This window comes from Corythoichthys intestinalis, chromosome 20, assembly GCF_030265065.1.
Source record: "Corythoichthys intestinalis isolate RoL2023-P3 chromosome 20, ASM3026506v1, whole genome shotgun sequence".
Taxonomy (NCBI): domain Eukaryota; kingdom Metazoa; phylum Chordata; class Actinopteri; order Syngnathiformes; family Syngnathidae; genus Corythoichthys; species Corythoichthys intestinalis.
The window spans coordinates 28,501,598-28,520,980 of record NC_080414.1 but is presented as its reverse complement, the minus strand read 5'-3'; the positions used below and the strand labels follow the sequence as shown (position 1 = coordinate 28,520,980).

General features: G+C 38.2%; 2 protein-coding genes across 3 annotated transcripts in view; one reads left to right on the top strand and one right to left on the bottom strand.

Moving 5' to 3' along the window:
* Positions 1–401: 401 nt before the first annotated feature.
* rmdn1 (regulator of microtubule dynamics 1) lies at positions 402–17,177 on the top strand. 2 transcript variants are annotated; one of them, XM_057824119.1, is made up of 11 exons: positions 402–536; positions 3,570–3,697; positions 5,681–5,786; positions 5,857–5,941; positions 6,022–6,181; positions 6,263–6,352; positions 6,422–6,477; positions 10,151–10,238; positions 16,493–16,523; positions 16,697–16,830; positions 16,921–17,177. In XM_057824119.1, exons 1-11 carry the CDS (start codon positions 482–484, stop codon positions 16,960–16,962), a joined length of 975 nt encoding a protein of 324 aa, XP_057680102.1. In that variant the 5' UTR covers positions 402–481; the 3' UTR covers positions 16,963–17,177. The 2 variants fall into 2 exon arrangements, with proteins under 2 accessions (XP_057680102.1, XP_057680104.1); XM_057824121.1 differs by lacking the exon at positions 402–536 and adding an exon at positions 3,391–3,503 and having other exon boundaries at positions 16,921–17,176.
* LOC130908563 (NEDD4-like E3 ubiquitin-protein ligase WWP1) overlaps positions 13,979–19,383 on the bottom strand; it is a 56,582-nt gene continuing 51,177 nt past the window's right edge. The window contains exon 26 of the transcript XR_009061615.1: positions 13,979–14,188. The gene's annotated coding sequence lies outside the window, so the exon portion shown is untranslated. The remainder of the gene's footprint in view (positions 14,189–19,383) is intronic.

Below are 19,383 nucleotides of genomic sequence, written 5' to 3'. Positions count from 1 at the left end.
ATTAAAGGGCAAACAGGTTCTCTACATCACGTGTAATTAAATAGCTGCCTTCTATTGTAACACTGATCATGCAAAAATAAAGGTTACCTCATTCACTGCATTTTAAGGCAATGAATGGTTATTGCCACAACTCCTAGTCCAAACAAAATTAGAAATTGATTGCTATCAATGGCAGGAGAATGAGTTAAATTGATTACAACATTTATCAAGGTTGAATATTCTGAAACTCACTCATGGTCTTCTCTTTAATGTAACTGGTACTTTCTAGATATTTAATAATAATTTTTTAAATGGATAAAAAGAAACAATCTTCTCGGCTCGTGTCACTGGGGGACGTCCTTTTTTTCCCCCACAATGTCATCCATAAACATGGTCGATATCAGTGGCGGAACAAATTTGAACATGGCCTGGGTGCGATGAGTATCAACGGGACTCTTGAATCAGCCAGCTAAGAGCGGGATCGGGGCGGTTCTAATGGTTCATGACTCGTGGGCCCATACTCACGACACGGGCCCCTTCACAGGCCAGGCAAGCAGGTGGGAACCTGATATATTCTAACACTTAAACACTATATTACAAACCCCCTGAAGGAATCTGACCTTTGAGCCAGACTGCCGGATTCACGCCAGCTGAACACCCGGACACGCGCTGGCGCAGCTCCAACAACCCGGACCGGCGGGAACCGACATCCCAGCCAAAAGGCCAAAACCCGCGCGTTTGTACTGACTCGATTTTAAAAGGTTTAAAGAAGGCTCACAGAAAACAAGTTGACAATTTATTCAGGTTGACAGCGATCAAACAGCAAAGCGAAACAGACTCAGGCCGGGAGGCAAGGTCACCCTATCACACGTCAACAAAAGGTTCCCGAGAAAAATGACCACAATTAGTTAAACATTCATTTTTTGCAGGGTCTCGCAGGGCAGGCTGTGGGCAGAAGAAGAGTGTGTTTAGGATAATTTTCTATCGCTGTTTTGCAGGGTCTCGCAGGGCAGGCTGTGGGCAGAAGAAGAGTGTGTTTAGGATAATTTTCTATCGCTGTTTGGGCGGTTTAGTTCAACAGAGGTAGGAGGTTGGGCCTGCCTTGAAGTTTGAGAGGCACAGCGCTATCAAACTTAGTTCTTGTTCTCGGGTGTTGCTTTGGTAGGCCTGAGTGTCTTGGCCCCACCGAAGAGATGACAACGTCGTCTTTTCCTTAGCTTATCAAGCGAAGGCTGATATGGAATGTACTGATGACTCAGCGCTGGCCTCCTGCTTTGTGAGGAGTGCATCTGTGTATTAAAACTTATATTATACCTTATTGGCCCGGATATAAGACGGTGTTTTTTGCATTGAAATAAGAATGAAAAAGAGGGGGTCGTCTTATTATCGCGGTCTAATCATTATACCCATTCACGACGCTAGATGACGCCAGATATCATTGAAGCGATGTTCTGTTATGACAGATCTTAGCTACTCTCCCCCATTCACGACGCTAGATGGCGCCAGATATCATTGAAGCGATGTTCTGTCATGACAGATCTTAGCTACTAGTTTAACCAGTTTGAATTATTTTATTGCAATGTTTTTCCTTATTCAGATTTGTTTCAAGACTACAGTTACAGTTAGACTTCACTTTGATAGTTTATGCAGTTATTGCAGTTTTGTTGTTTTATCACAATAGATTGGTTTATTTACATTTCAAAAACCAGAAGCCATTCATTTACGAATGTGATTGCACTTTAGTTTACATTTGTGCTCACTCCTGCTGTAAAATATGGTGGTTTACTTTTGGATCATACTTAGTAGCAAGGACATAGGTTTGGTCTTAATATTAGGAGGGACGATATAACATAATAACCTGCAGGTACACTTTTTGCTGGGAACAGGACATTAATAAGACCAAATATATTTGGTGAATGAGGGTCAGGGCTACATTTCTCACCAATATGAACCTAATTAATTGATAGGCTAAATGATTAATGCAAAAATAAATCTGTATTGACCTATACTAATTTTCACACTGCAAATTTATAACGTTTTAATCTGATATTTTCTTTTAAATCTAGTCAAATAATTTTCTCCATCTTTTTTTGTGTTAACAGATTAATGCGTCAGAGTCTTCTACTTTATGTAAATATAACTATTTGTTCGTATTGAGCCCATACATCTAAAAGTATCTAAAAGTTGGTCATCTTTCACCTAAATTAAGAAAAAAAAAAATCAAATAATGTTTTGAACAATATTCTTGAATTAAGAACATTTCTGACGAACAAGTTTTTCTTTTAAAATATACAAACTTTTTGCTTAAAATAAGTCTGTTAAACTTATTTTTAGCTTGCAGTTTTTCTTATTTAAGAAATCCCAGTGAGTAAAATCGACTTGAAGCACTGTAGCAGTAGCAAAATTAGTGGAGTGTTTCCCGACCTCCACAACATTGATGTCTTTTTACATTACTTACAGTGCTACTGGCAGAAAAAAAACCCTTCTAATATCCCTCATCTTTGAGGAGGCGGGGGAGGCGGCATGTTGTATTTCTGTCGGGCTGTGAATGGGTGTGTGTGTTGGGGGGAGGGGGCTTCAAGTCATCAGCCAATCAAACGTGTGCTTGAGGGGAAAAATGGACAGGAAACGTTCAAGTGAAAATGGTCAGTGTAAGTGAACATAATGAAAGTACTGTAATTGATTTAATAATGGTGGGATCAATTAAATCCTTACAACATATAGGAAGACAATCTAAATGACCTATATAACTGAAGTCATGATATAATACAAATAAGGTTTCTTAAAAGATGGTGGGGATAATTTGAACATCCTGAAAAGTTGGTAATGTTATGTCCCTACCTTCCCTATGCAAACCTTCGCCCTTGCTTAGGAGGTAGACGCAACTTGATGAAATAACCCCTTTTTTTGGGGGGGGGGGGGGGGGGGGGGTCTTATTGCCATGGCAACCAGTCATGGAGAGAAAAACGGGTGTAGTGGCCAGTCTAACGGTAACCATGGAAACTGTCAAACAAATGTCAGTGAGTGACTTATGGTGGCCCCTGGTGGTGCAAACTGAATATCACAGGACCTTAATTTTTTTTATTTTTTTCATTTATAAAAGATTATTATTCATTATTTAAATACACAAATATACAATCTGTAAATCCACATACAGTTCAAGTACGGGGAGACTTACCTATACAGGGAGACTATACTTTCGTGCCATTCATTGGGCAAGGAACGACACATTTGGTTCCCATTTACCTGTTTCTTTCCGACTACTTTAAACAGAAGGACATTTTCACAAAAGTCATTCAAGAACACAAATTCCTCGTGAACGAGTGTGTATTATTATTACAAACCTCAGATGTGCTTTTGCTGTGGAAAGCAACCTGATGTATTAATTTTCATTAAAATATTGTTGAAAAAAAAAAAAAAAAAAAAAAAAAGATTAACAACTAAAGGCAAGAGACACACGACATTTCCTTCCATTTCGCGACGATGCATTGTGTGGTCGTGAATGTCACCCATTAACAGTCCCTGTTAGTAAATACCGGCAGGTGAGCAACTTTTGTCACTCTCGTTTTGAAAATTTGCAATGATGGCAGGCTTCTTTTGGACGAGATGTGTCAACAGGACCTTCACGCGTGCATCCTGGACTAAAGACATCCGAATTCGAACGGCTAACCGCTTTTACTGGTCAACGTCGAAAAGAAGGCTCACCAATGTTCTCACAGTAAATACAGTTGCATTTTATTTTTTTTCCCTGGTACTTTATTTGGGCACATTAAGTGTTGGTTAAAAGGGTCATCGCAGAATTTATTCTATTGTTTTGTTTTCCCTCAAATAATTTCAATGAATTGTAAGAAGACTTGATTAATGTGGCTCAACCTTTTTAGAAGATAATTTTATTTACAGCACCTGGAAGATATTTTTCAGCTACATAACAAAAGTGACATTCATGCTTCCAAATTATATTGATTTATTTTTTATAATTGTAGTGACACTAGAGCGTCATTACAAGTAATAGTTTGTGCGTTTTCTGTACACACTTAAAAAGGTCTTAGCAATTCTTATTATGTTATTATTAAGCTAACAAAATATGTTTGACACCCTCATAGCGGTATTTCAGTGAGTTGCCCAAATACTGCAGAAAAGGAAATACAATCAGAATAGCTAGGGCGTAGGTTTGGTCTCAATATTGGTAGGAACAAAATACAGTGTATCACAAAAGTGAGTACACCCCTCGCATTTCTGCAGATATTTAAGTAGCTTTTCATGGGACAACATTGACAAAATGACACTTTGACAAAATGAAAAGTAGTCTGTGTGCAGCCTATACAATAGTTAATTTATTTTACCCTCAAAATAACTCAAAATATAGCCATTGATATCTAAACCCCTGGCAACAAAAGTGAGTACACCCCATAGAAACTACGTACATCCCTAAATGTTAATAGCGAATAAATATATAAGGCGGAAAACACTCAGGTGACTTGAAGTTCCGCTCTGAGACCCCCTATTTGGCCAAATTTCAAAATTGTCCTATATTCATGTGTGATACATCATTGGAAAGCTTAAAATCTCAATTTTCTGGTAATGCGAGAGCAGAATTAAAGACACCATGATTTTAACGAGATATTATTGCGTACTTATCTTGTTTCGATCCAAAAACTCCATGTAGCATGTATCACTGAGTGTCAAGACACAGCTGTGAATGGCCACAGCTGGATTTTTGGGGGATTTTATGGGTGAAACATGGTAATATAAAAAGGAAAGGAAAGGTCGAGATGTTCTTTTTCATATATTTACCCTTTTAAACGTTTTTTTTTTTTTTTTTTCTCCAATTTTTCTTTGTTTGGATCGATTATTTATCATCTAACATATTGGGGGACAATTTTGAAAGTTGGCCAAAATGGGCGTCTCAGAGCGGAACTTCAAGTCACCTGAGTGTTTATATATACAGTGGGGCAAATAAGTATTTAGTCAACCACTAATTGTGCAAGTTCTCCCACTTGAAAATATTACAGATGCCTGTAATTGTCAACATGGGTAAACCTCAACCATGAGAGACAGAATGTGGAAAAAAAACACAGAAAATGACATTGTTTGATTTTGAAAGAATTATTTGCAAATAATGGTGGAAAATAAGTATTTGGTCAATACAAAAAGTTCATCTCAATACTTTGTTATGTACCCTTTGTTGGCAATAACGGAGGCCAAACGTTTTCTGTAACTCTTCACAAGCTTTTCACACACTGTTGCTGGTTTTTTGGCCCATTCCTCCATGCAGATCTCCTCTAGAGCAGTGATGTTTTGGGGCTGTCGTTGGGCAACACGGACTTTCAACTCCCTCCACAGATTTTCTATGGGGTTGAGATCTGGAGACTGTCTAGGCCACTCCACACTACATGTTTCACATTTTTCACATTCTGTCTCTTATGGTTGAGGTTTACCCATGTTGACAATTACAGGCCTCTCTAATCTTTTCAAGTAGGAGAACTTGCACAATTGGTGGCTGACTAAATACTTATTTGCCCCACTGCAAATTCATAAATATTTTTTTATAAGATTACGGCTATTTAAAAAAACACATATTTATTTTCATGATGACTGAGTGATTATGATATTGACACCATCTGCCCTGATACATGTGAGGCAACACATGTCAGAAATAGTCCATCTAATAAAACAACTTTATGCCAATTTGAATTTTCAGAATGGAAGCGCTCCGTTTCTGCTGGGCCTCCCAACACTATCGTGCCTGACTTATGGAGCTTATCACACGTTACGCAATTCACCGGTGGTCCTCGCTTTAGAAAATGGTAGTACTCAATTGAACATCTAATGAATACAATATGAAATAAATGAATATTTTTTTTCTTATCTGCAAAGAGGAGGTTCTTGAGCAGGCTGACTACCTTTACAGCTGTGCAGAGACGCACAAGCTATACCAGCTCTTACTACAGTACAAAAACAGGTAATTTGTATTCATTCTCCTTGCCACCTGTAATTCCCAACCAAATGTTATTATATTTTATTTTTTTTATGTGTGTGCAGCGATAACGCCGAATACTTGTGGAGGCTTGCTAGAGTGTCCCGCGATGTGTCGGTGTTGCCCGAAACTGACGAGGGACGGAAGAAACAGCTGATGTATGAGGCCTTTGAATATGCAAAAATGTCTTTGGAGAAAGATGACAAGTGTTTTGCAGCACACAAAGTAAGATGTGTTTTCATGAAGAAATCCGAATCTGACAATCAAATGTTCTGTACGGTTTTTTTTTTTGTTTAATTCCCACAGTGGTATGCAATATGTCTGAGTGATGTTGGGGAGTATGAGGGAGTCAAGGTTAAGATAGGAAACTCCTATGTAATCCGGGAACATCTGGAGGTGAGAAATAGCCCATTGTTAGACTAACTAGATTATGAATCTTTATTATTGTCAATATTTTTATTTCAGCGAGCCCTTGAGCTCAATCCCAAAGATGCAACAACTTTACACATTTTGGGTTACTGGTGAGTCTGAACATGTACCTTTCTCACTGTTGAGTCGATTATCCCGTGCTTTTTAAGAATATGTATTCAAACATCAAATTACTTTATGATGAGGTAATCAGTCAAGACTTTTATATGGACAGAGGTGGGTAAAGTAGCCAAAATTTTAATTTAAGTAAGAGTAGCATTACTTCAAAACAATATTACCGTAATTTTCGGACTAAAAGCAGCTACTTTTTTCCCCTCATTTTAAATCCTGCGGCTTATAGTCCAATGCAGCTTATTTGTTCATTCATTGGGTTAATAGGTAACACTTTATTTGACAGAGCTGGGATCTTTTACATCCATTCAAAAGTGACATAATTTGCCAGATGAAACTAAATGACATCTGTTATAAGCATTCATTAATGCTCATGACATAGTCATGTCATAATTATGATGGTCTTATGACAGTCTTATGGCTCCACTGTCAAATAAAGTGTTACCAAATACCATAACTAGCAATTTATGAAACAAATGGAACAGTAACTGAAGAAATAATTAGCACAGAACGTGAATTTTGACTGTTATGTACATCTGTAGCGCTGCAATGCATGCTAGGAAGCATGTTGGACGACAACAGTGTTGACAGCAGGTGGGAGCAGAGGTTGATTGTCTCCCTCAAATGAGCAGTGATGGCCAAATGAAGTTTCCTGAAGCAATGAAGCTTTGCAGCCAATTGGTTCAAAGCTTCATGGGGGTTTGTTTGGTCTTATGACTGTCTTATGATGCCGCTGTCAAATAAAGTGTTACTGGTTAATAGAGGTGTGCAAAATTTCCGATTCTTAGATTATTCGCGATTCGGCCGTGGAAGATTCGAGAACGATTCACAAACATCCAAATTCCGATTATTGAAATATGCCAAGTAAAGCAGAAGTAGGACACACTCAGCGCGCCGCGCGGTCTTCGGTACGCAATTAGGGACGGAGCAAGAGTAGCTAAACATCATGCTTCTCATTACCCGGCCCCTCGGGTAACGCCAATGCTGAACTCACGGCTCTAGCTCAACTCATGCCACGAGATAAAAAAAAAAAACAAAAAAACAACAACGTACCTTACTGCTGCCGAAAAGCTGCTACAAGCCACATTATGTTACAGTAGATATCATTTATATAGGACTAGATGCATTATAGCTTCGGTATCGTTACCAGCACATCTACGAAAAACTAGATAAGCGAACCTAATTAACTTTTTATCTAAAATACTCCTAAATCGGTAAAAGATTGACTTGAATCTATCTTTAAAATAGTTTTAAAACTTTCACATGTTGAAAGTAGACAAAAGAGAAATTATGGAATAACAGGAGCAATTTTAACAACTTTAACGGTTGATTCACAACATTAAATTAATTGAAAGTAGTTTAAAGCTGCTGATATAGAATGGGGACTGGAGTTTTTTATTTACTATTATTTTTGTATATTTGTTTACTGCTATATGTTAACTTGATACTGAAATAGTAGTTTGGTTTAGCCTGAGAGGATTTTTGAACAATTTTGGAACTAATGTACAAAACAAATTTAAAAAAAATAAAAAAATAAAATAAAAAAATAAAAGGAGTGGGGTGCATCAATAATCGTTTTATAATCGAATCGGAGCCTCTGAATCGTAATCGTAATCGAATCGTTAGGTGCCCAAAGATTCCCAGCTCTACTGGTTAATGTCTTTTGGTGTATGTATATCCCATAATACCATGAGGACAGATGTGGTTTATAGTCCAGTGCGGCTTACAGTGGGGCAAATAAGTAAAAGAAAATGGGTAAACCTCAACGATGAGAGACAGAATGTGGAAAATCACATTGTTTGATTTTTAAAGAATTTATTTGCAAATCATGGTGGAAAATAAGTATTTGGTCAATACCAAAAGTTCATCTCAATACTTTGTTATGTACCCTTTTTTGGCAATAACGGAGGCCAAACGTTTTCTGTAACTCTTCACAATCTTTTCACACACTGTTGGTGGTATTTTGGCCCATTCCTCCATGCAGATCTCTTCTAGAGCAGTGATGTTTTGGGGCTGTCGTTGGGCAACACGGACTTTCATTTCCCTCCACAGATTTTCTATGGGGTTGAGATCTGGAGACTGGCTAGGCCACTCCAGGACCTTTAAATGCTTCTTACGAAGCCACTCCTTTGTTGCCCTGGCTGTGTTTTTAGGATCATTGACATGCTGAAAGACCCAGCTACGTCTCATCTTCAGTGGCCTTGCTGATGGAAGGAGATCTCGATACATGGCCCCATTCATTCTTTCCTTTACACAGATCAGTTGTCCTGGTCCCTTTTCATAAAAACAGCCCCAAAGCATGATGTTTCCACCCCCACGCTTCACAGTGGGTATGTGTTCTTCGGATGCAATTCAGTATTCGTTCTCCTCCAAACACGAGAACCTGTGTTTCTACCAAAAAGTTCTATTTTGGTTTCATCTGACCATAACACATTCTCCCAGTCCTCTTCTGGATCATCCAAATGCTCTCTAGCGAACGGCAGACAGGCCTGGACGTGTACTGGCTTCAGCAGGGGGACATGTCTGGCAGTGCAGGATTTGAGTCCCTGGCGGCGCATTGTGTTACTGATAATAGCCTTTGTTACTGTGGTCCCAGCTCTCAATAGGTCATTCACTAGGTCCCCCCCTCTGGTTCTGTGATTTTTGCTCACCGTTCTTGTTATCATTTTGACGCCACGGGGTGAGATCTTGCATGGAGCCCCAGATCAAGGGAGATTATCAGTGGTCTTGTATGGCTTCCATTTTCTAATAATTGCTCTTCTTTACACCAAGTGTTTTACCTATTGCAGATTCGGTCTTCCCAGCCTGGTGCTGGTCTACAATTTTGTCTCTGGTGTCCTTCGACAGCTCTTTGGTCTTAGCCATAGTGGAGTTTGGAGTGTGACTGACTGAGATTATGGACAGGTGTTTTTTTATACCGATAATGAGTTAAAACAGGTGCCATTAATACAGGTAACGAGTGGAGCCTCGTTAGACCTCGATAGAAGTTAGACCTCTTTGACAGCCAGAAATCTTGTTTTTAGGTGACCAAATACGTATTTTCCACTCTAATTTGGAAATTAATTCTATAAAAGTCAAACAATGTGATTTTCTGTTTTTTTTCCACATTCTGAAAATAGAAATAGAAAATAGTTCCTAGTTTTAATGGTTCCGTCATAGTTCCTATTATGAAATTAAAAGGATATGGGCATAGGATAGGATAGGGAAGCGCTCTATGTCAAATACTTAACCTTTCAAGGTGCTTTAAAGACGCCACGTGATTGAACATGCCGGCGTGATCAGAGAACCGCAAGCTGATTGGTATAATGAAGTTTTGTGATTATTGTTGCGATGTGTCATTGGTCAAACTGGTAGAGCTACTGTTGCCATTGCTTGGCAAAAAAAAAAAAAAACTAATATGTAGAATACAGAAAAAAAATGTAACGAGTGTAGCCCAAAGTAGCAGAGTAAGAGTAGTGTCTTCTTCATAAATCTACTGAAGTAAAAAGTATGGCTTAGTAAAACTACTCTTAGAAGTATATTTTTCTCAAAAAGTAACTCAAGTAAATAATGTGTTATTACCCACCAGTGTATATGGACACAACTTTCTAGAAATGATATGTTGTATGTAATCTGTAAGTCTGTCAAATTGCTGTATTATTATTTTATCCTTAGGTGCTTTACCTTTTCGGAACTACCGTGGTATCAACGTAAAGTGGCGGCAGTTGTTTTCGCGTCACCTCCCACATCTACTTATGAAGAAGTAAGTTTCTCTTAACTCATTGAGTGTCTAGTAGATAAGAAAATGCAGAAACTGACCATTTCAGATGGTGCTGTTGGGCATAAAACAATATTTTCACAAAAATAAATAAATAAATAAATTCTCTTATTTTCCATCTTAAATATTTGAGTGTAAAAAAACTTTCCACATAAAGCAGACCTATTGCCATATGGGGAATAAATATATGCAGACCTGTCGCTAGACATGGAATATGAAATGCATGTGACGGCACAATAAATATTACCTCTGTCTTGTCTCTACAGTATTTTGAATTGGTCCACTTACACAACTGGACACTTTATTATTTAAATGTGCAGTATTTAATCTACATTTCAGTTACTTTTTAATCTTTATATATTATTATTTATTTCATATTGTGTTCTTTATTAGAATGGCAATTATCTTAATTTTGCATGAAGGAGCAACACAATCTTGTGTCTTAATCTTATTAGCTATACCGTGTGTGTATAAGCGTGGCGTGAGGTCCAAGATGGGTGTTGCCATTTTGGTGGAAGTGCGTTGACCTCACATGAAAAACCTCTACAGTGTCTTTTGCATTGAAAATAATTCAATAGCTGTTTGTTTGTACTTAAGTTTAGTTAAAACTAGAGTTATCCGATATTGTCAAATAGCCAATAATATCGGCAGATAAAAGCGTTTTAAAATATCGGCTAATATTGACATCGGTTTTTCATGATCTGTTTTGGGCCAATATGCATATGGCAGTGCTGTCATGTCCACTTATCGCCTGCCTGTTTGTGACGTTTTGATGTCCCCAGCTGGCGCTAGTTCTAAGTAGTTTTGAAAAGTTCCAGCACGTTCTGCTGACGTAAACATATGTCAACATGAGCTCATTGCGAATAGAGAGAGCTAAATTGATGAGCTAACGTCTGAAGCCCTGGGTCGAACTGGGGAGAGGGAGTGGCCCACTTCATGGATGGTGTTGGAAGCCACTCAGCCAGCAACACACGTACCTGTACCTTCATGATAAAAAAAACCCAGCATGTTTTGGAAAATAATCATATAGTAAACAAAAAACATGAGCCCGTAATTAGCCTACAGTAAAATAATTACAATAGTGTAGTGATTCTAAAGCATGTAGTGATTTTAATACAAACAGTTCAGTGATACAATTAGTTTTAACATGACTAAACGATTAGAGAACTATATAACCTGATTTAAGTAAGTAAAAATGCAGTTTTGAGTGTGTGAGTAGTCAGAGAGGTCCACTACTAATATTCACCAACCTTGGCCAAAACTTGTTCAGAACTCTGGATTTACGGTACCACAAAAATGAGAACTGTAACCTGATCAAAGGATGCATGAAGGACTTTTAATTGAATTTTTCTAAATATTGGTACAGTAAAAATGCTTAGTTTTGAGTGTGGCCGTAGTCAGAGAGGTCCACTACCAATATTCATCTACCTTGGCCAGAATGTATTAAAAATTGTGGATTATTAGTACCACAAAAATGTTAACTGTAACCTAGGCATGTGCCGGTATGATATTTTGACAGTATAACCTTCAGCAAAAATACAGGTTTCACGGTAATGCAATTATATCTCTAAAATGTGTTATCTTGAGAGGTATGGGTTAAAAAGAAAACAAAACTCTAAAATGTGTTATTTTGAAATGTATGGGTTAAGATCAGGATTTTTTGTTTTGTTTTTCATTACATATTTGCAAATTGACAGATGTGTATAATGGCAAAAGACTTTAAAAAAGTAGGCTAATGGTAGAAAGGAAACTAGTTAGCCGTCTTGGCATGGTAACCAGTAGAGGTGTGCAAAATTTCCGATTCTTAGATTATTCGCGATTCGGCCGTGGAAGATTCGAGAACGATTCACAAACATCCAAATTCCGATTATTGAAATATGCGAAGTAAAGCGCAAGTACAACACACTCAGCGCGCCGCGCGGTCTTTGGGACAATGAGGAAGGGAGCGAGAGGAGCTAAACATCATGCTTCTCATTAGAGCTGGGAATCTTTGGGCACCTAACGATTCGATTACGATTACGATTCAGAGGCTCCGATTCGATTATAAAACGATTATTGATGCACCCCCCTCCTTTTTTTTTTTTTAATAAAATAAAGTTTTGTACATTAGTTCCAAAATTGTTCAAAAATACTCTCAGGCTAAACCAAACTACTATTTCAGTATCAAGTTAACATATAGCAGTAAACAAATATACAAAAATAACATTAAATAAAAAAACTCCAGTCCCCATTCTGTATCAGCAGCTTTAAACTACATTCAATTAATTTAATGTTGTGAATCAACCGTTAAAGTTGTTAAAATTGCTCCCGTTATTCCATAATTTCCCTTTTGTCTACTTTTGACATGTGAAAGTTTTAAAACTATTTTAAAGATAGATTCAAGTCAATATTTTACCGATTTAGGAGTATTTTAGATAAAAAGTTAATTAGGTTTGCTTGGAAGGTTCGCTACAATAGCATTGCAGGGAAGTTTACTGCTTTAAGATGGCGGCCGTTTACTAACGCCCGCATCTAGCTTTTTGCAGATGTGCTGCTACCGCTACCGAGTCTATAATCCATCTAGTCCTATATAAATGATATCTACCGTAACATTATGTAGCTTAGCTGTACTTGTAGCAGCTTTTCGGCAGCAGTCAGGTATGTTGTTGTGTTTTTTTATCTCGTGGCATGAGTTGAGCTAGAGCCGTGAGTTGAGCGTTGGCATTACCCGAGGGGCCGGTTAATGAGAAGCATAATGTTTAGCTACTCCCGCTCCGTTCCGTCCCGAAGTCCGCGCGGCGCGCTGAGTGTGTTGTACTTCCGCTTTACTTGGCATATTTCAATAATCGGAATTTGGATGTTTGTGAATCGTTCTCGAATCTTCCACGGCCGAATCGCGAATAATCTAAGAATCGGAAATTTTGCACACCTCTACTTCTCATTACCCGGTCCCTCGGGTAATGCCAGTGCTCAACTCACGGCTCTAGCTCAACTCATGCTACGAGATAAAAAAAACAAAACAACATACCTGACTGCTGCCGAAAAGCTGCTATAAAGTACATCGACATAATATTACGGTAGATATCATTTATATAGGACTAGATGTAATATAGATAAGGTAGCGTTAGCAGCACAGCTACAAAAAGCTAGATGCGGGCGTAGTAAACGGCCGCCATCTTAAAGCAGTACACTTCCCTGCAAGGCTGTCGTAGCGAACCTTCCAAGCAAACCTAATTAACTTTTTATCTAAAATACTCCTAAATCGGTAAAATATTGATTTGAATCTATCTTTAAAATAGTTTTAAAACTTTCACATGTCGAAAGTAGACAAAAGGGAAATTATGGAATGACGGGAGCAATTTTAACAACTTTAACGGTTGATTCACAACATTAAAATAATTGAATGTATTTTAAAGCTGCTGATATCGAATGGGGACTAGAGTTTTTTATTTACTGTTATTTTTGTATATTTTTTTACTGCTATATGTTAACTTGATACTGAAATAGTAGTTTGGTTTAGCCTGAGAGTATTTTTGAACAATTTTGGAACTAATGTACAAAACATTTAAAACAAAAAAAAAAGGAGGGGGGGTGCATCAATAATCGTTTTATAATCGAATCGGAGCCTCTGAATCGTAATCGAATCGTTAGGTGCCCAAAGATTCCCAGCTCTAGTAACCAGCCACGTTATCTGCCTCGTTATCCAACTTATTTTATAGTATTTGTTTTAGCATCGCTAGAAACACTGAACCAGCTTGAGTGAAGTCTTGTAGCTATTGGGAAACTTTCATGACAGCGTTTACTTACCTTAAATTCTGTGTAAAGTGATGGATGATGATCATATAAATGTGAAATCATGATGGAGGGGTTGCCTGCACGTTAGCTGTCCTTCCTCCTCTAAGCCGCAGCAGTCTTTCTTTTCGATAGCCGATGTACTCCCATACTTGCAACTTTGTCTATTTTTGAGTGGGGAAAAAGCTCAGGTGGAGTGTCACTGACAGACACAGGACAGAGCAAAAACTGGAAGGGGATGGGTGAACACTGCCGTTCCAAGCCACAAATTTCTCGCTACATTTTTGGGACCTCAAAAATAGCTAATACCGTAACTACAGCATGACGGAACATTTTAGTGGTTTTGAAACCGTGACGTTTTCATACCACGGTATACCTTCAAACCGATAACCGGCACATTCCTACTGTAACCTACCATCTACTAAAACTACCCGTTGGTCAGAGGAATCACATATGAATGTACTGACGTGCCAGCGCACATAACGCACATGCAGATGGGGTAGTTTTAAGATCAAGCAACTTTATTTTTAAATGACAATGGTGGCATTATATATTTTAGAATGTTTTTAAGACTTGGGAACAACGCAAGCACACGGAAGTCAACTGCCTTGTCGCTCAGTCGGATTGCATTTACCGTGATGCTTGGATTACGCGCGTGCGTTAATTTTAAGATACGCTCATTTGACCACTGAAACAACACGTACGCTGGCTTGACCAGTTTTACGAACGTACTTATTTCTCCCCACCGGCGAAAACCCTGTATGCCAATCCGCCCTTGCTGCAGCCAGTGTACTATAGCAGTTCTTGCCATCTCACCACGTTATTTGTGCCTTATACAAGCATCGCTTGTAAGTTATATTTTTCCTTGTTTTGTATTCATGAGCGGTGTGTAGTATATTGGAGATGTGTATATTTTGTTTGGTTTGCATTTGTCGTAAAATGTGGTTACATACATTAATTTCACTGCTTGCACGCCGTACCAGCAGTTGCTATTCAAATTGACATGTCGTGTATACTTTGCTTTATTTGTGACTTTCTTATTATTGACACAATATTTTGTTGTTTTTAGTGATACAAAAAAAAAAAGATGACCTAAATAAAGCCAATTCAACTTCACTTCAATGTCTGACTTCTCTTTAGAGCAGGGGTCCCCAAACCTTTTCTTGTGAGGGCCACATAACTTTTCCCTTGTCTGATGAGGGGCTGGGGTCAGTTTTTGACAAAAAAAAGTGACGATTGCATGAGTGCCTAAATGTAAAAATGTATTGTTTTTCAGAAAGCCACAATCAAATAACCCTTGCTGGATTCTTCACGGAACAAAAGTAAATATAATAAAAATAATCATGGGAGAGAACAAGTATTTGATACACTGCCAATGGGTTTTCCCATTGGCAGTGTATCAAATACTTGGGCTCCCCACTGTATATAATGTAATATAATATAACTAGGGCTGTCAAAATCATCGCGTTAACGGGCGGTAATTAATTTTTCAAAATTAATCACGTTAAAATATTTGACGCATTTAACGCACATGCCCCGCTCAAACAGATTAAAATGACAGTACAGTGTCATGTCCATTTGTTACTTGTGTTTTTTGGTGTTTTGTCGTCCTCTGCTGGCGCTTGGGTGCGACTGATTTTATGGGTTTCAGCACCATGAGCATTGTGTAATTATTGACATCAACAATGGCGAGCTACTAGTTTATTTTTTGTTTGAAAATTTTACAAAATTTATTAAAACGAAAAAATTAAGAGGGGTTTTAATATAAAATTTCTATAACTTGTACTAACATTTTATCTTTTAAGAACTACAAGTCTTTCGATCTATGGATCGCTTTAACAGAATGTTAATAATGTTTATTAAAAATTAAAAATGTTAATCGTTTGACAGCCCTAAATATAATTGATATAATTATATTATAACACTATTAATCAAATAGATAATAACCAAATAACCCTCTCTGTGTTCTTTACAGAAAAAGCCAGAAAACAACACAAGTAAAAAAAAAAAAAAAAAAATGTTCAGGGGGCCGGACCCCGGGCCGTAGTTTGGGGACCCCTGCTTTAGAGCCTGATATTTTCGCTATCTGTCAATTTGTGTACTCACACATTCATTGAAGACAGAATAAGTGCCAATCAGGCACTTGCACTTGATGCCCAAAAACCTGATGTCAGCACCATTTTTATTTCAACAATAAATATAGTGGTGCAATATAGGTACTTTTTCCATACCTTCAGTTGAACTTGCTCTTATTTTTCACAGAATGTTTAATTGGAAAACCTTAAAGTTGCTACATTTTGCAATATTAAAGCATCCAGTGGGTCATCACAATACAATTAGCCATAATATGTTAAGTCCACGACTGCATATATCTGGATTTTTATTGTTGGACAATATCGGGTTATCGGTTAAAAAGTCATTATCTGACAACTCTGGTTAAAACATTTTTTTTTGTTTCCCCACTGCAGGCTTTGCAATTCTTCCTGCAAGCTGAACAAGGTTAAACTTTCTTTTCTGATCTAATTTGGACAGTAATGTGCAATGCACTGTACTATTAAAGGCTTCATTAGTTCACAATGAAATGCCTTTAATGGTTAATGTCCTGAATAACCAATTGGAGAAAGAGAATTTAAGCTTAACTGCTGCACCTTGTTGTCATTTTATTTTTGAAGTGGATCCAAACTTCTACAGTAAAAACCTCCTGATGGTGGGGAAGACTTACATGGCTATGAAGGACGAGCAGAAAGCCTTGCTCTGGCTAAACAAAGCTAAAGATTACCCCCCACGCACGCACGAGGACAAAGAGGTACAGTACAACCAACCTGGAGTTACTGTGTTATACGTGAGTAATACTTTTTGTGCACATGACCTCTTTCTTCTGTTTCATTGTGTTCAGGTCCATAAAGAAGCCATTGACCTGTTAAAGAAGTTCAGATAACCTGACATGCCCGTGTTCTGTAATTGTTAACGTAGTGTTATGATTGGCCTTGGACGGAGAAATCACTCATCTCAAGGGACCATCCTCACGACTTCCAAATAAAAACACAATCATGTCTTGGAAGGGAGTCATTCACGTATTTATTTATATCTCATAAATCCATCTCTGTTCATTTCAAATGGCTGAAAGCTTTGATTTCAAAATGAATCCTCTATACACCGGTAAAGGGCCATACTGTACAGTGTAGTAGGTGTTTACAGTGTTTATCTACACGCGATATGTTACAGGTGGGATGCCTTTCAGACGCTCCCAGTCTATTTCTGATATGAAACAGGCATCACAGATTTCCAAACAATGGAACGGCGGCTCTGCAATTTCTCATAATATCTAACTATGGTTTTTGTTATCGTCTTTGTACAATGAATATTCACATAAAAAGTCTCGGATTTACGTTTGATTACAGGTTTGCAATCGAAAACAAGGAAGCACAGTTTTCACAGTCGGCTCCTTTTGCTACAACATGACCATACAGTTCCTGTTTTCTCATCAATCTTTTCGACCTCAGGCTAGAACAGAAATACAAAAAGTATCTTGATCCTAAAAAAACAGACCGTCAACAGCCCTCCCCAAAAAAGAAGAAAAAATACCGGTGTCATTCGAGGTGACGCGAGGTTAGACAGTGGAATTCTAAGAAGCAGGGGGATGCTTGGTGAGGCTGCCAATTAGTTGCAAAGTTTATGCGTTGTTTTTGAGCAAACTCAACTGTGTGGAATACCAAATGGGACAAAAAATGTTAGCCAAGAGGGAGGAAGAAAGGCCAGAAGATACATTACTGGATTGAAGGCGAGCCAAAAAGCACAAAGACTGCGCATAGATTCACTAGAAGATTTCTATCATCCATCCACTTAAAACTTTCGGTCACCCACCCGTTTTTTCCCCCCTTTCGAAACATTAGCGTTTTGATTATAATCCTGTCATTTTTCATCTGCAGAAGCCTACATCGCATGTATACACAACGTTTTGATATCATTTAAGGCCTGAAATGTTGTTTAGTTCAGCATAATAAAAAACACATTGTTGCTAGATCCTTTTTTACCCAACTCAATAGTTGCTAACACGGAGAAAAAAAAAAAAAAAAAAAAAGACAACATGGATGAACTGTAATGAGCTCCTAAAGGGACATCGACAGAAATAAAATTAATTTAAACCATCCGGTGCGCAACCAATAGCGTACCGCACGAATGCTATTTTTAGACCGTGACGTCGCCATTGTAACGCGGAAGTGGGTCATTATAGACACAGCCTCGCATACAATCCATGTAATTTCTGCTTGTTTTCTCCGGTAATCTTTCAAAAAAAAGAACATGGCGATCTAACACTGCTGCTATGGAACTATGTTTTCTTCATAACTCGGGGGGGTGGGGTAAGGAATGGATCAACTTGCGCGGCCGTCCAACAGACCAGTTTAACGCCAGCAAGGTGAAGCCATTCACATTTCATATGCAGTAAACATTTTGTTGGGGGCCATGGTCCTACAGAGGACTAAGAGGTAAGCCATTTTGATATTTTTAGGCGTAGCGTGAGGGGGAAGTATGATTTCTTATCATTGAAAAAAAAAAGTTTGTTGGGTGTCACTGAGTAGCATTTGCGATCGATACACAAAAATAGCTATGTAAATTGCCCCCAAGAACGGTCAGAGACGTAAGACAACCACAGGAGATAATACAACCCCTAGCAAAAAGTATGGAATCACCAGTCTCGGATGAGCACTCACTCAGACATTTTATCATGTAGAACAAACTCAGATAAAAAGCTTGAAAAAATAATGAATTAGTTCAAAAGTGCAACTCTTTAGCATTCAGGAACACTAAAAAAATTAATTAAAAAAAACGTGGTCATTAAATGTTACAGATGTAACAGATATAACAGATATAACAGAAATGTTATAGAGCAACTGCAGGAAAATATATGGAATCGCCATTTTGAGGAAAGAAAATATGGAATCATGAGAAACAAACAAATAACAAAACACATCTAGTTAGTAGCACCACCTCTGGCTTTTACGACAGCTTGCAGTCTCTGTGGCATGGACTTGAGTATTCTTACTCAATTTGGCGCCAACTCTCTTGGATTCCAGTTGCCAGATCATCCTTGCAGGTCGGAGCCTTGCTCTGGACCATTTTTCAAATTTCCACCACAGGTTCATCTTTGTAAATCTCACTGGAACAGCACCAAACAAAAGTTCCAGCATCATTCCTTTGTCTAATGCAGATTCCTGACTCTTGACAAGGTGATGATGCTGAAACTTTGGTTTGGTGCTGTTCCAGTGAGATTTACAAAGATGACTGCCTGAAGAAAACATCAAAATTCCCTCAGTCCTTGATGATATGGGGCTGCATATCAGGCAAAGGCACTGAGGAG